The sequence below is a fragment of the Chenopodium album genome, chromosome 3, assembly GCF_948465745.1.
Source record: "Chenopodium album chromosome 3, dcCheAlbu1.1, whole genome shotgun sequence".
Taxonomy (NCBI): domain Eukaryota; kingdom Viridiplantae; phylum Streptophyta; class Magnoliopsida; order Caryophyllales; family Amaranthaceae; genus Chenopodium; species Chenopodium album.
Window position 1 is genome coordinate 65,715,361 of NC_137836.1, and position 16,587 is coordinate 65,731,947.

The window sequence follows — 16,587 nt, forward strand, 5'->3', positions numbered from 1 at the left end:
ATATCTTATTAAGTACTAACGGTTCGGTTTATGGGTATCACTTTTAGTGAAATTGGTTATCGGTTACCCGAACCGTTAGTACTAACAGTACGGGTACCCGTCCCATGCTCACCCCTACCTTCCCCTACAACCCTTCCCCAGTTGCTTCATCCTTGAAACTAACCCAAACCTACTCCAACTCCGACGACACTGCGATAGTTAAGATTTCGAGGGTGTGGGTTGCGTTACACAAAGTAAGGAGGAAAAGAGATCTGTTAATAGTAAAAGGATGTCTCTTTCATGAAACCACTAATACTGTTAACAGTTTTAAAGCTAAAATCCCTAATACCATTAGCAGTTTAAAGTTAAACCAAATAAAAAAAAATTGACACCCAACACCGATCCTACGTGGACGGTATTTTGGGAATTTGTTTTTCATTCGACGCACAAAGGGAATTAATTTTTGTTTTAACAATATAGTGGGAAATCGCTCAAGAAATATAAGATATGCAACCCCGATCATAGCTTTGATGAAAGAATGTTATATTTGATTTAACTGTCATATATTTGTTATTGATTTAATATTTTTGTAGATCTTGTATAACATTTTTTTTCTATTGAATCATATTTGTATGAAAAAAAAAAAAAAAACAAAACTTTTTCTTCAAAATAAAACTTATTTCTTGCCTTCATGCTCATAATGATGAGCATAGTGCACCCGTGTGTCAATAAGTGGTCAATAGAAACTCCTCTAAAGTACTTTCTCCGTTCATTATTATTTGACCGCTTTAACTTTTACACTATTCACCACCTCTCCTTTGACCATCTTTTGTGAAAAATATGTAACAAAAACCATATTTATGTAGAATATTTTTGAATTCGTCCGAATAAGTTTTTTTTTTTTTTTGACGAGAGTGAATAAGTATTATCATAATATATAACTTTTATATTTTTACTTATGAAAAATTAAAGTTGTTGATCGTTAAAGTTTTACATTGGCAAGCGTGATAAAAGAAACCTGTCAAGTAAAAAATAACAGAGGAAGTATGTAATACCCTTTGTGTATGAGTAAGAAGAAGAGAAATGTTAGTATACCATTTTTAAGGCAAAAATAATAAAAATAATGCTGCTAACATGCTTTGTTATATAGGATATTAACCGGATGACATCACTTGCAGCATTAACACGAACCGGATGACATCACTTGCAGCATTAACACGAAGAGTCAAAGACTAAGATTGTAAAAATTAATTGGAAAATTTGCCAATTACTACCGTAAGTTTATACTACTTTGTAAATTACTACCGCAAATTAAAAAAGTTGTGAATTACTACCGCAAAATTTTTTAAGATGTTGCGATTACTACCAAACCCCCATTAAACCCAACTATGACGTCATTACATCACTTTAACACATAGTTAAAGCCCTTAATTATGACGTCATTATATCCCTAAACCATTTTCTTTTTTTTTTTTGGGGGGGGAGGGGGGGCTGGTTCAAGCCCTTAACCATGGTCAAACACGGGTTAAAGGGATATAATGACGTCATAGTTAGGTTTAATGGGGGTTTGGTAGTAATCGCAACATCTTAAGATTTTTTGCGGTCGTAATTCACAACTTTTTTAATTTGCGATAGTAATTTACAAAGTGGTATTAACTTGCGGTAGTAATTGGCAAATTATCCAAATTAATATTCCACAATGATACAAAGTGCAGAGACTACTCTAAAATTCAAATATTGGTCAAGATAATGTTTTAATCTTTTAAGCAAAATTTACAAGAGATCATGTTTTTAATCAGCAGAATTACTCTTTATCCTACAACAGTGGCTCAGCTGTCATTAAGCGCACATCACATGTACACTCGATCTGATTCACCAACAGCGCTCAATGGAATTGAGCAATTGTCCATTTAGCTGGCTGTTGAACCTACTGAAGCAGCAAGTTCTTCCAATAACTCTTTCTGTTCCATAGTTGTGCAGGACTGCAAGTAAACAACCAGAATGTAAATTAACAAATGCTTGTCCAAAATGATTTCAAAATTCTCAAAGAGCAATAAGCTCCCAGCAAGATGTTTTACCTGGACAGCTGTCTCTATATTGCCTTCCAGGAAAGACGTGAGCTCAAAGTTCATTTTTAACCGGTGGTCTGTCACCCTATTATCCTGAAGAAATTTAGGTTGTAAAAATCACAAACTCATTAAATGAGATCCAAATGCACCTCCAAGTTTCACCAAAAAAAAAAAAAAAAATGCACCTCCAAGGATGGGTGACAGTAAAGCTATTCAACTCATTGTATTTTGAGTTTATCTTGTACTTATATTTTTCCCATATAGAAGAATATTCACAATGTTAAAATCATCCTAGAATAACATAGAGCTGTATCCTGTCTGGCCAGCTAACAGCAAATTAGAATCATACCTTATAATTATATGTTCGAATTTTTTCAGCGCGAGCACCAGTTCCAACCTATCATTTAGCAAAGTTACATGAGCATTTCGAAAGAAAAGATGATGCAAGCAAACTGTTATATGTTCATCTATGAATCTATGATAGTAGGATACAATCTATTCCGTTCAGGAGAATTAACATTTTGGGTAACTGTTAGGTTTGTGACCCAATCCTAACTACAGATGTAGATTATAATGGTGGCAATGAGACATGGTTCATGACCTACATGCTACATTGACTTTTTTTTTCACTTCCCATTAAACAGCTCAATTTCATGACAAGATAAGAAATTTGATTGTCAGCACTCAGCAGCTACCCAGATAACTAGGTTTACCAGCATGTACTTGGCTAGCTATCAGTATAACCAAAGACAAAGACAAGAAGATGCCTTTCATAGGTGAACTCTAAAAAAACTGGCATACATCATTTTAGATTCATGTGGAGGACATATCCAAAAGATGCAATCCACGCTAATCGTGTAGCAAACAAAGCTCAATCACATAATAGAATGTTGTCCCTGTGCCAGTAAATGCTTAATTTTATATTCTTGTATCAACTAAGCAAAATACCGTTCAATTTTCCAGTGTTTTAAAAGTCAAACCTGCAACTTTCGCTGATTCCTAATCTCCTCTTGCTGCTCACGCAACTTGATTTCATACCTGCAATATCATTGCATCAGTGAGTAAATCCAGCTTAAGAATTAGAGGAACACTTAAAACAGAAAAATAAATGATGCCATAATCTTGGAAATTAACAAAAAAATAATTGATAAAAGGGTATGCTCCTCAACTCAAGAATAAAAAACTGCATATAAGCATGGGAATGAATTAATCCCCCTTCATGATGAAAGCCCGAGTAGGTATCGATTTTTGAACAGTCAAGGATAATTACAAGTCGAATCATTCCTACGCAACTTTCACAATGTATGTTGGCTGGAAATTCAGCATCTGTTTCGTCTCCATCCTATTGAATACAAGAACCAAAAAGGTCCTAAACTTAGAGGGATTCTCCTAAAAAATTCAAGGGATGTCCATTATACCTTGGTACACAGTGATATTTAGACATGCATGTTTTCAACTATTGCAAGTGTTCCCTCAGTCATTCTATTAATTACATGTATTTGGCCCAAGTGTCAAATATTCATAATACCTATATTCGAGTATGGAATATCGGGGGTACTTGAGGTAATATAAGATATGGTTAAAGATCATCGCATATATTTGACCAAACTGTGCCTCTCTCTCTCTCTCTCTCTCTCTCTCTCTCTCACATACTAGTATTTTTTTTCAAATGAAACTTACTCTGATACCTCTAAATCTAGGTTTTATTCTATTAACTTTTTTTTGTCTGACTTTATATTATCTGAAACTACCTTAACTTATCCGAGTTTATTTTGTTTGAAGTTAGCTGAACTTGTGTTAGTATCACAGTTTATTTTGTTTGAACTTGTATTATTCGAACTTATATTGTCGAATTCTACATATAAGATCCCACACAAACATCTCATGCATAAGAGTAGTCAAACACCAGGTGCATGTACAGTTGAATAAATTCCACTGTGACAAGTATGAATAATTTTGTCCCTTACAATTTTGCTCTCAATAATTGCATCGCACGACTTCTGTTTCGAAGTTGTGTCCTTTCTTCTGTACAGAAAATACGAATTCCTGTGGGTTTGTGGACAAGATCCACAGCTGTTTCAACCTTGTTCACATTCTGACCTGAATTATAACATACATGCATGAGAATAGACAAAAAAAAAGTTAAGAGCATAGACTGTGCATAAGAAAGAAAACACTTTTAGATTTGCAAAAACATTTGTGATGATGTCACCACATAAAACACGTGTTTTGTAAAGATCCATACCTCCAGCACCTCCAGATCTTGCTGTTGTAAGTTCAATATCTTTGGGATCAATGAATACTTCAACTTCATCAACCTGATTACAGCACAAGCCACAGTCAAATTCTTAAGGATTTATGGGTAACAAGGGAGAAGAGTGGTGTGTGGAAAATGTAACATATTACAAAGTGTTTCTTAAACACAAATTTAAGCAACACCTGCCCTTTCCTACCCCCAGGTCAAATGTGAAAACTACTTCTCAACCTCATGGGCTCATGGATCGCCAATTGAGGTAACCCTGTTCGTCTTCTGACTTATTAACCATGCCTTCCCAAACGGAAGTGATAGTTTGATTATTCTTTTGCTAATTATTAGTCTAACATATTACATATGGTAGAGTCAACCAGATTGACAGATTGGACTGAAAATAGAGCTAGCAAAAACTGACAAGACTCGAGAACACAACAAGAATCAGAAGGCTTAAGTGATAGAATAAACTGGACTAATAGATTGAGCTGAAAATAAAGCTGGCAAGGCTGACATGAAACTATTGGAAAACCTTCAAACACTCGGGTTTTTTGGCAGTTTCCTAGATTGAAGTAGCCTTTCATCGCCTTACCAAATGTAATTCCTATTCTTCAGTGTCGAAAACTATAGGACGCAAATATCTGTGATAATCCATCTATTTCCATCATATGGTCAGTCGGTGAGAGTGAGAAGTTTGGGATATGATATCCAAATGATATTAATGACAAGGTTATTGCCGCAATAGTGTTAACCACACTAGTGATAACTGATATCCACTTCTGGCATTACCTTAAGGCTTAATCCCTATCTTTCAGGTAGTGGAGGCAACCACCTCCAGGCTCCCACTATGCTCTTTGAGCCCCACACTTCTTAGTTTATAAGACGAATGGCTGTAGCCACTTAACTGTTTTTATTTCCCACAATGCCTAAGGCTTATAAAGTCCTTTGATCAACTTCATGACTCTATATTATAAAATTAATAATGCATGTTGCCTATTAAAATTATTAATACAAAGATGGGGCATGAGATGTAACTAAATGACTAACACACACCGAACCATGCCCATTAATTTCCCTAATTCAACACTAATTCCACCATTACCCGAAAGGTTCTCAAGTTTCACTAAGTCCCCCATGGTTTGAACCATGTCCAAAACTTGCCCCTACGCTTCACTCATTGAGGACTTTTCCATGTATGATGTGTTAGTCTGATCAGGAGTAATCACAATTCTCCGTAGAAAAAGCCAGTTTTGAATCACATTGAAGATTGAACACTCATTGTGCATGAGCTTTCTTGAACCCATGAACTTCAAATTGTTCCCAATAAGGATATCAAAACCCTAATAATCCTTTGAGATTTTTTGTATAATCTTGTCTACCAAACTATCTCGCCTGATCGCCTTAGCCTAGTTCTTAACTTTGTTTGAAGCATCACAAGCATGTTAATGGCTTTCCTCCACACATCCTTTAGGACTCCCAAACCTTTTTGATGTGGATCCCAATTAGCCCAAGTCGTGGAAATCATCTCCCCCGCCCCCTACAGGCTTTAAGGCATAAACTCTCGATGCCAATCTCTCTTAGGTCTCGAAGATGCATTTGTGGACATTGTCATAGAAATAAGACTCATACATGGCAATAACATATAATTTTGATGCTTTAAGGTTTCAACAGCCAAAGTGAATATTTAAACATTTTCCACCATTTGTTGACTAATAGACATGTTTACAATTTAAACACCTCCAAGAGGAAGCTCTAGACTTTTCGTGCTTCATAGGTGACAAAAAGCAAGAAAAACTGTTGATTTAAAAAATTATACGAAGTATATGACAATGCACACGGGAGATGATTAACACAAAGACAATATAGCATGTGCATCACATCTATGATTGTATTTTCAATTTGGATTACGGAATTTGAAAGAGCAATATTCAAGTAAAAGAATAAAGCCAGTATGTTGTATAGAGGTTCAGAAGAGACGTAGCAATGTAGCATATTTAGATATCAGTGCCTTTCTGCCATGCCTAACACAATGGTCAAAATATGCAATCATAGCAAATTTAAGGAATATAACTTCACAACCTTTGCACAACAACAATAGCTGTCCAGAAATAACGTTTTGAAACAAGGATGAAGTCCTTTGTTGAAAGATGATAAAAGAGTATACCTCAGGCATGATGGCTACAGTTGCAGTAGAAGTGTGCACACGACCCTGGGTTTCTGTCAGAGGAACACGCTGAACTCGGTGCACGCCAGACTCGTATTTCAGTTTGCTATACACACGCTTTCCTTTTATCTCCATCACAAATGTTTTGAATCCTCCTTTTTCAGCCTTTTGAAAATCAGAACTTCATCAATGTACAACAAGAATGTAAAGGTAAATTTATAATTTGGCATATAAGAACTACATACCTCTGAATATGATATTGGTGTAAACTTCCATGAATTCTGCTCACTGTACTTCTGATACATGCGCACCTACGAATTGCAAGAAAATATGCTAACTAAAATAACAACAAAGAAATAACTCACATAAGATCCACATGATATTAGCTACTACCACAAGAAAGTTTTTAATTTTGCTTTTGAGTCTTTACAGGGGTGTAAGTGGAGGAAAAGTGGGTGGAGGGTTCATTAATAGGATAGTGACAGCACCCATACACATACCTCAGAAATTCATTCCGGAATTGGATACTGAAGGAGGTAAAGAGTAGCCTACAACTTGAGTGGTACAAAATAGTACAAGAAACTGATTTGCGGCAATAAATCGTAATTTTTTTTGGCTCCAGGGTTCCAATTTATTCATTTAATTACAAGTTGTTAACAATGAGCAGTTTTCTTGCCCTCTTAGACTAAAGATGAGAAGTGTAGGCAATTTTTAAAAGATAGCGTATAAAGAAGAATTAAATATTGACTGGGGTTAGGTATGAATGCTAGAATACATGGACATGAAGTCTTAAAATTTAATTGTTACAATGTTAGAATTTTTCATGGGGTGACTATATTAAGGGCAACCGTAGATGAAAAAAAAAAGGATATTCTTATCTGATGAAGGAAGGGGTGGATCAGGATTTGACAAAGAGAGTTGGTAAGGGTTTGTAAATGACTACCACTTAGGGGACATTTGATATTTTTAAATGTTAACACCTTCAACTATAGATTAGGACGAAATCCATAAATCAAATTCCACATGGTCCCAGTAATTTGGAGAAATCCATCAATAAGAGTTACAGCTTCCTAAACAGAGCACTAAAGTCAGCCAAACATGTCTACAATATGAATTTCACAAATTAAGTAACTTTCCATAATTATTCATTTCCCATGTAAACCTAAAAAAGTAAAATGCAACTGGTTCATGAAAGATTCCAAAACGATGAGACTAAAGGTGGAAAATATTATTTCGACATCAAGAAACAAAAGTAATTTAAATTGATGTGGAGAAGCAACCATTTTCATCCATCTACTTATGTCAAGGTATATAAGATGAGATTTCTGATGATACTTGTAAAAAATATATGGTCTAGAAATTTTTTGTTACAAATATCGGTAATCTTTTTTAAGCCACGGCTATATGGTTAGTTCACGAATAAGATAAGATGTTTAGGGTTTGGGCTTTACGAGTAATTGGCATATATTATGGGCTTATTTATTAAAAAATTTGGCATAATGCCATATAATGTAAAAATTGAGGGCGTTGAATATTAAATACTAGTATTGAATATTGAGTGGAGTTTAGTGCTTGCTTGTTTATTGGGTGATTCTTGAGCGAATCTTTGTGCCTTTTCTTGTTGTTTACACACTTTTGAAACCCTGTAAACTCATCTTTAGGAATACATCTTTTACTATTTTATACATATGTTGGTCACATTATTCTTAAGCACTTACAGACGAGTCTGAGTAGAATTATACTTGAATGAATGTTTAAAAATGGTTATTGTTTAATTTTCAAAAAACAACTAACTTTGATATTACCCTAATCTACTTTTTTTTTTTTTTTTTTTGTTGCTCACGAGGGGCCAGGCCCCAGAAAAAAATAACTCCTGCATTTTATTAGTCATAACTCATAAGTTATACATTGTATTCATAAAATATTATTTAAATTCTTGCCTGCATGGCATGCTTATGTGGCCCATCTTACAGTGAAATCAAATTTTCATCAATCAAACATAGGATCTTACAGTGAAGAAATTAACAATCCTGCATAGATTCATATTTTACTTTCATTTCAATATAAATATATAATTTAAGGCGGCAATTCTAAGACAAATATAGTATAGGTACACAAAATCATGTCTTAGTAATATTTGAAAGCAGGAAAAGAGATATGTACCTACAAGATCACCAACCCAAATTCCAGCTTCATCGCCTCCTGTACCAGCCCTAACTGCAATAACACAACATATTATAAAGTGGCATTACCAAACAAAACTAGATATTAAATTTAGATATGAATTTCTACATGAAAACTACTTGGTCAGTACTTTTGATAAGCCAGTCCCCATAAATGAAAATTATATGCTCCCTCTATTTCCGAAAGTTCAATTTCTGTAGATCTCTTGTATAAGGTTGGAAAAAGTTAGTGGGTGCATGAAAAGATGACCAAAGTAAGATTGATGGAGTAAAATGCTGGTGAGTGTAAGAAAAGAGTGGTTAAGTAAGAGAGAGTGAGTAGAAAAGTGTAAATAATGTGGGATAAGAGGGATAAGGAAGTAAAAAGGGATAGCCAAAAATGGAATAAAGTAAAAGTGAGTCAAACTTTCTAAAACATCCGAAAAAGGAAAGTGAGTCAAAATTCAGGAACAAAGGGGGGTTATTGTGACCAATTGGTTAAATTCCATAGTTTTATTCAAAATGAAGGATTCAAGCATTAGTTAATAAGGTAATAATAAAGAGCTCATTAGTACTTTATAATAGACTAACTTATGGAAGGGCATTAAGAAGGCCAATATTGGTAGTTTAGTATTATTAGTTTAGAGTCATTAGCTTTAGTATAAATACAGAGAGAGGGGGAAAGAAAAGATAGGCAGAATTTTGGAGTGGATCCTTGAGAGAGTTGTGACCTAAAGTCACTATTTGGAGAGTTGTGACCTCAAGTCACTAATATGAGCTTTGTAGGTTAAACCTACTACCTTTTGTAAGAAAATACTAATCTCTTTAATCAAATTTCCAAGCTTTCCCCTTGAATTTTTTTCTTAATCAGTAAAGTATACAAGTCAGATTTGCTAGTCTATAACAGTCTCACAGCCACTTCCATCCCATATTTCATTTTTCACCATAAAGTTCTAGCACAATGCAAAAATATCCTGGCCTGAAGTTCAAGATAAAGGGGCTATGCAATTGCAGTTGATCTAGGAGCATGGCTAGTAGAATCAGTGACATAAGATAATTTGACAATAAGGAAGGGGGTGGGGCACTTTAGGGAGTAGCATTACTTTTCTGTTACTAGTGGCTTGTAGATGAAGGAGAGAGAGGATGTTGAATATTGATGAGAGTAGTTTAGCATTTAGATGCTAATTGCAAGAGACAAGAGAACCAAGCCTCTCAATAGCTAATATATCCTTTACGCTTCAGTTTAACATATAATCTTCTCCTTCCCTTATTTTCTGACATTAATGACGTCTAAGCTAACTTAGTTCTTGTCTGGTGTTTCCTATGGCCAATATGGACTACTATACATAAACGATTGCAGGTAAATACTGGAAAAAGATCATATTTTACCTTCAAGCAATATATTCCGAGCATCAAGGGGATCAGCAGGAAGAAGCAGCATCTGTCCATAATGCAATGTACAAAATTAGATTTTCAGTAAAAACAATGTCTGACAAATCAAAAATACATGAGATATATGTATCATAATGGAATATCCGAATATGATAAGAAAATAGAAGTAGAAACATTGTGAATTAGATAGCTAGTGAAGAAAGATTCACCTTTATACTCTCCTCAAGCTCTTTGAGTTCATTGTTCAAAGTTTCTACTTCACTTGCAATCATTTGTTCCATATCTTCATCCATGTCTTCTTCTTTTGCTAGCGCTGTCATAAGAAAAATAAAATAAAAATTAATATAGACCTTTTAGAATTGTACCCTATGCAATGACAAGTTCATCTATTATGATTTGACTGAGTTATATAGTAGAGTAAGAGAAAGATAATAACCTTTAGCATCTTCTAATTGCTTCTCACACTCCTTAAATTTACGATAGGTTGAGACCACCTAATAAATCATTCAATTTATAAAAGATAAGTTAAGGGCCGATAAAGATGTGCCAAGATTAAGAGGGACAGCATAACAGAACCAGAAATACCTCATTAAGCTCTGAAACAGACTGTGCTAGTTTTTGGTACTCACTTGGGTTTGAGACTACATCTGGATCACCAAGCTTGACCTGTCATTCATCACAGTGATTGATTTATAACTTAACAGCGTTAAGCAAACGAATAGGATAGATGACGCTAAACCATACTGCCCATTATCTTTCCAAACAATTTTAACTGATTTGGTATTCAGTTTCCCACACATTGTAAGTTTGTACTTATGGAGTCAAGACATTACTAAACAAAAAAATCAAGAAGTTTGACAATCGCGAAGGATAAATAGAGCAATGAAGATTACAGGTCAAATAACCGCATATGCATAGTATTACATGTTGTACTGATGCAAGAAAGATTAATGAAAAGACAACAAGAGCACACAGATTTACATATTTCACTAATAATGTGTTAGCAACATCCATAGGTAGATAAGAATTTACTGCACAACTCTGTCATCCAACGCACACCTGTGCATTGGCTCAAAACCATGCAAATGACATGCATAGGCACCAAAATACACCCTGACTCAAATCCAGACATATGCTAACAACCTGACTCCCAATAGCAATGATGTCACCAAAATACACAAGGGACGAGCCAATCAAACACAATAGCTCAAAACAAACTCATATGGATCAGCTTAAAGAGCAAAATGAGCTAGACTTGGACTAAAACAAGACATAGAAGTATAAAACAGTTCAAAATTGTTTTATATGAGTGTTGTTCTTAAAATCACTTGAAAGAATTTGCACCAACCACCCCCCCCCCCAACCCCCAACCCCACCCCCACCCCCACTCCCACCCCCGACCAAAAAAAGAATATATCACATCCGACAATCATAACTCTAAAGTAATTCTTTTATACAGAGTGCTAACCAAAGAGGGCAACCTGACAAAGGAATGATGGTCTCACTAACACATGGATTTCCCCTCTACTTCCTGCTTAACCCACTGACAAAGGTAAGGAAAAATGCATTAAATAAATAACAGATTCTAAAAATTGCACTTGTTTCTGCAACAGTAAAGAAAGATATTTCTTTTGCGGCATAGGCATTTAGCTGACTATTCATGTGGAGCTGGCATGTACTTCTAATTATTACCATTATTACAAATGTATTATTAGTATCTGTGGTTCTGCCAACAACAAGTATACTTTATATTATCTTCTAAATAGTACACTTAAGCAGTATTACAAAGAATCATCCGTTCAAAAAGGATTTAGTGCAGTTTAAGCATTTGGAATTGAGTCACTTTGTTATCAAGCCATGCCCAAGTCATGTAGTACGCTACCCCATGACTCATGAAAGAGGAAGCAAGCAGCTGGTAGCTTGTGGCATGAGTTTAAATGCCACAATCGAGTTGCAGGGCATTGTTTGACAGTTAAGCCCATAATAGTTAGGAAATCATCGGTTTAAGTGTTCTGTTAGCAAGTCAATTTATATCAAGTGTGATACACAATCATGAAGTCATTGGTTCAAGTGTACTTTAGCAAGCCAAATAATATAAAGTGTGCTGTTGGGACCTGGAAAAAGCCATCAATAGTACATGTTCAGGAATCTAAGACAGACACTAGTCACCCAAACAGTTGGTATTTAACAGTTAAAATTGTATATTACCCCATCCTCTTAAATTTGAGAGAAGTGTTAAATTTGACTTCGGGGAGGAGAAATGTCAAACCACTTGCAAGCTGAAATAATGTTTCAATTAGCAATGGAATAGAAACTCCCAAGCATATAAGGGGCATGCTTCTCCTAGTCTCCCTAACTCCTAAGTAAAACCATTAATGTGTACAGAGACTACAGAGTACAGACATGATTATGAAAATGGAAGCCATAAACTCATAACGCCCCTCCTCTCACTTTTGAGTTCCTTATAAACCTGAGAAAATGAAAGGTAAACAGTAATCTTCATTGAGGAGAACCATCCAATAGGAGCTATCCTTTTCCAGTTATAAATGGTTAAAGGCCCATATTATAAAATAAGTCAGTCTAGATTTTGGTGGAAAAGGTTAAGGGTACACCATACTGTAGGATTGTAAGAAGAAAGCTAAACTATTCACAACCCATTTGGCAGGTGATAATAAATGTAGGTAATGGGAATGCTATTGTGTTCATGCGTTGTATACTTGTATATACGTAGAAAAAATAAATATATATATAAAAAAAATCATACAGCAATCACCGAGGTCCTAATTTACCTCAAATATTTCAATTTTTTCATTACCATCCATTACGACTTGGGGAGTTATATTGGGTAGGAATGGAGATTTATGAAGAAAAAAAAACCTAAGCTTGAGAATAATATGGCATTATCAAGGACATTATAATGCGACTTTCCTTGCATTACACTCAAATTCATTCTTATTACTATTACTTATTATTGGCTACCAAATGGGCCGTTAATAGTACAAGAGAATTATATCCCCAAAACCATTTAGCAAAGAAATGATAAACTCCCTTTGAATTAGTTGGTAGTTAAATCTGTAATTTTCAAGTGCATGTGCGTGTTTGTGGGTGGATGTGGGCATCTTACATAGAAACACACTTCCATGGGGTCTCAACACATACTTTTAACAAGAAAAGGGCTCCTGAACTTTGTTATGCGAAAGTGCAAACCATTGTTCTTCAGCTTCTTCCATTTCTAAGTCGAGGTTCTATTGATCAACTATCTTACAATCAAGTGTCACCGATACATCCCATTCTCCATTTTCTGAGAGTTACATAATAACCACCCATTTTCCAATTATGAAAAAGTTAAACTCCGGGGATATATTGTCTTATTTTTCTTAACTAGATGCATGGGAAACTCTCATTAAGGTCACATTTCCCATTGCCAAAACACGGAAACTCAAAATCTAAGGGAAATTGTCCTCTTGAGTAACCAACAAGTTTTTCTCCCTTTTAGTCTCTTTACAGTTACAAAATGACCTTTCCATTCCAATACCTCTTCAAATAAGCCAAAATAACTCCAATACCATCTTTACCTCACTCTTCAATCAATCAATAAATCAATATAAGCCTTCAATACCATCTTTACCTCACTCCTTTTTGTTTAAAATTTCAAAGAAAAATTACTCATAATTTAATTCTATCATTTTCGCATTTCCTAATTGCATGAAAAAATTGCATTTCCACATTTCTCTGTTTCCACATTTTGTATCTGATTTCGGCACAACATAAACAATCACAAATACTATATAACACAAATATCTAGTATCTACAACCAAATTCCACCAACAATTCACAATTAAATAACAGAAAACAAAACAAAACAAAATGGCGCCAAACAATTGATAATGAATTATATACCGACAACTCTTTCCACGTCTTTTCAGCAGATTCAAGCTTAGCAATTAGATAAGGTTCCTGCAAATAAAAACAAAAAAATAAACAAATTAATTCGAAAAATATATCCAGAAATTTCAATTCAATGAAATTGAGAAAAAATTGAGATAAATGGAAATAGAAAACAAACAGCCATGCAAACGATGCCGGAGCTCCGGCGAAGCTTCGGAGACGGCCATAGAAGAAAGCTAGGGGTTCGCCGACGACGAGCGAAATCTTGCGTGGAAAGGAAGCAATTTGAGGGCGCTGAGACCCGTAGATTGAAGCTCGTTGATAGACCATTCATGGCTGTTTGAGAGAGAGATTACAAGACTAGAAGATAAAGAGCTGATATGGCGAGGAGAATGAAATTGTGGATAATTTGCTCTTTGTACACTGGGTGTACCGTATAATTTTTTTTTTTTTTTTTTTTTTTGAAGGAGGGTGTACCGTATAATTATTTGTTCATTAATTTTTTAAATAAGCAAATTTATTTTCTCATTTATTAAAGGAAAAATACACTTTAATAATCTCAACTATTCGCGATTTATTCTAATATCTCAACTATTGATTATTTTCTAACAGTCCTAACTTTGCTAGCCCAACCGGTCAACTACGGGTCAACAGCCTGTTATAACAAGCCATATGCCACGTGTCAACACACGATTGGTCGAAAATAAAAAGATAAAATCATAAATTTTATTTTTAAAAATCAGAAAATTAAAAAATAAAAAAAAGGGTGAGTTTTAAAAAAAAACAAAAAATTCAAAAAAATAAGAAATTCAAAAAAAATTAAAAAAACAATAAAAAAAATCAGAAAATTCTTTCTTTCTTTCAAAAAAAAATCAGAAAATAACAAAAAAAAAATCAGAAAATTTTCAAAAAATTAATAATAAAAATCAGAAAATTAGAAGAAAAAAAATCAAAAATTTTAAAGAAAAAACCTCTACAAAAATATTAAAAAATAAATAAATAAAAAGAAAAAACCCCTAAAACAATGAAATTTTCTGATTTTTTTTTGTTATTTTTTCTAATTTTTTTTAAATTCTAAACTAATATGTGTTAAAACGTGGCATTTTTTTCTCAAAAAAAATAATAAAACTTGGCATTTTTAAAAATTAAAAAAAATTACATTTTCAACATGTTATCGGTCATTGGGACTGCTAGAAGAAAATAAGAGGCAAAGTTGGGACTGTTAGGAAATAATCCTTAGTTCGGATTATTCTAGATAAATCACCAATAGTTGGGATTATTAAACTGTATTTTTCCTTTATTGAAAGAGCAAATAATCTGAGTGTATTGTACACCCAGGTATATATAACAAATTCTTTACTAGTATATATAATACTTTGTATTTTTAAGTTATTTTATAAATTGCTTTTTTTTTTTAGGGAGTTTTTTAAAAATTGTTTAATCAATTGTAAAATATATTTCAAATCAAATTATTATAATTATCGGATTTAAAATAAGCAATCAAGTTTTAATATTTAGGTCCATAATTATCTTACCCCGATGTGGTATGTGGCAATGTAGCCAATTTCATAATAAGCCTAATTATCCTCTTTTCATAATTGGACTAGATGTTTCCCTCCTTTATACCACTATCTCATGAAGCCCAAAAACTATCTTACTTATGTAACACCCCGTATTTTTGAACTATTATTTTATGTGCATTTAAACCTAGTAAACCTAATTTCTAATTAAAATATCAATTTCTAAATTGAAATGTTAATTTCGTTATTTTAATATAAGGGTAATCCCAAGCTTTTGAAACCCTAATTATAATATTTTGACGAAACGTTTGAAAGTTATTATTTAAAAGGGTTCTATATTTGAGTTTTAATCATTTCAAATTGTATTTGACTTATCTGAATTGATATTAGCTTTAAAGGGTGATTCCTTAAGTTTAAGTTAGATATTTAACCTATTAAAATTGATACAGGTCATCATGGGTGATTCCTTGACTAAAGTGTCAATTCTATATGTATAAAATGATTTTAGGGTTTTTAAGACGTTTTACGTTCAATTGTATCAATATCGATAAGTAAAGTGGTATTGGGTGATTCCGTCAACTCGTTTATCGAATTGATATTATTGTGTATAAACTATTCTATATTTTATATTTATAAAACTCATTACAATATCCTTTAATTATTTAGGTCGTTATAAATGAATAATATTATTGGTTTCGCATTTCGTCTTTTATGTCGCTCTTTGGTACATATGACCTATATATAAATATTTTTTTTATTGTGATTTAAATTGTTATTTTCATTATTATTATTGAGATATCAATAATATAATCTATATTGTTGTTTTTGAACGCGTTTTAAAATGCCTTCCATTACTTTCCTTTCCTAGTTTAGTTTCGGGTCAACTAGCATTTATATATTGGTCGAGTTTTTCCTCAAAGCTTTCATGACTATATAGATTAAGATAGACTTGTTTATTAGCTTCCTTAAACCCATTCTTAAGCTAAAGTAATCATTTAATCAAGCCCAACGAAAAGCCTTGAACCTAGTTATTATGGGGCTTGTTGGTGCGCTTCTTTTGATTCCATTTTACGCTGATGTACATAGCAGCTTTGAGGGATATTTGGTTGATCATTTTACCCTAAGTAACCTCCTCTAATCAATGGTAATAACACCTAATTATGGA

At 33.7% G+C, this 16,587-nt stretch overlaps 1 protein-coding gene across 1 annotated transcript; it reads right to left on the reverse strand.

Moving 5' to 3' along the window:
* Positions 1 to 1,183: 1,183 nt before the first annotated feature.
* On the reverse strand, positions 1,184 to 14,317 carry LOC145624049 (peptide chain release factor APG3, chloroplastic-like). The gene is made up of 15 exons (XM_081676980.1): positions 14,081 to 14,317; positions 13,915 to 13,971; positions 10,600 to 10,680; positions 10,451 to 10,508; positions 10,224 to 10,327; positions 10,012 to 10,063; positions 8,628 to 8,677; positions 6,706 to 6,771; positions 6,461 to 6,625; positions 4,294 to 4,366; positions 4,016 to 4,148; positions 3,029 to 3,086; positions 2,398 to 2,445; positions 2,058 to 2,141; positions 1,184 to 1,961 (listed from the first exon to the last, which is right to left on the reverse strand). Exons 1-15 carry the CDS (start codon positions 14,234 to 14,236, stop codon positions 1,890 to 1,892), a joined length of 1,257 nt encoding a protein of 418 aa, XP_081533106.1. The 5' UTR covers positions 14,237 to 14,317; the 3' UTR covers positions 1,184 to 1,889.
* Positions 14,318 to 16,587: the final 2,270 nt, after the last annotated feature.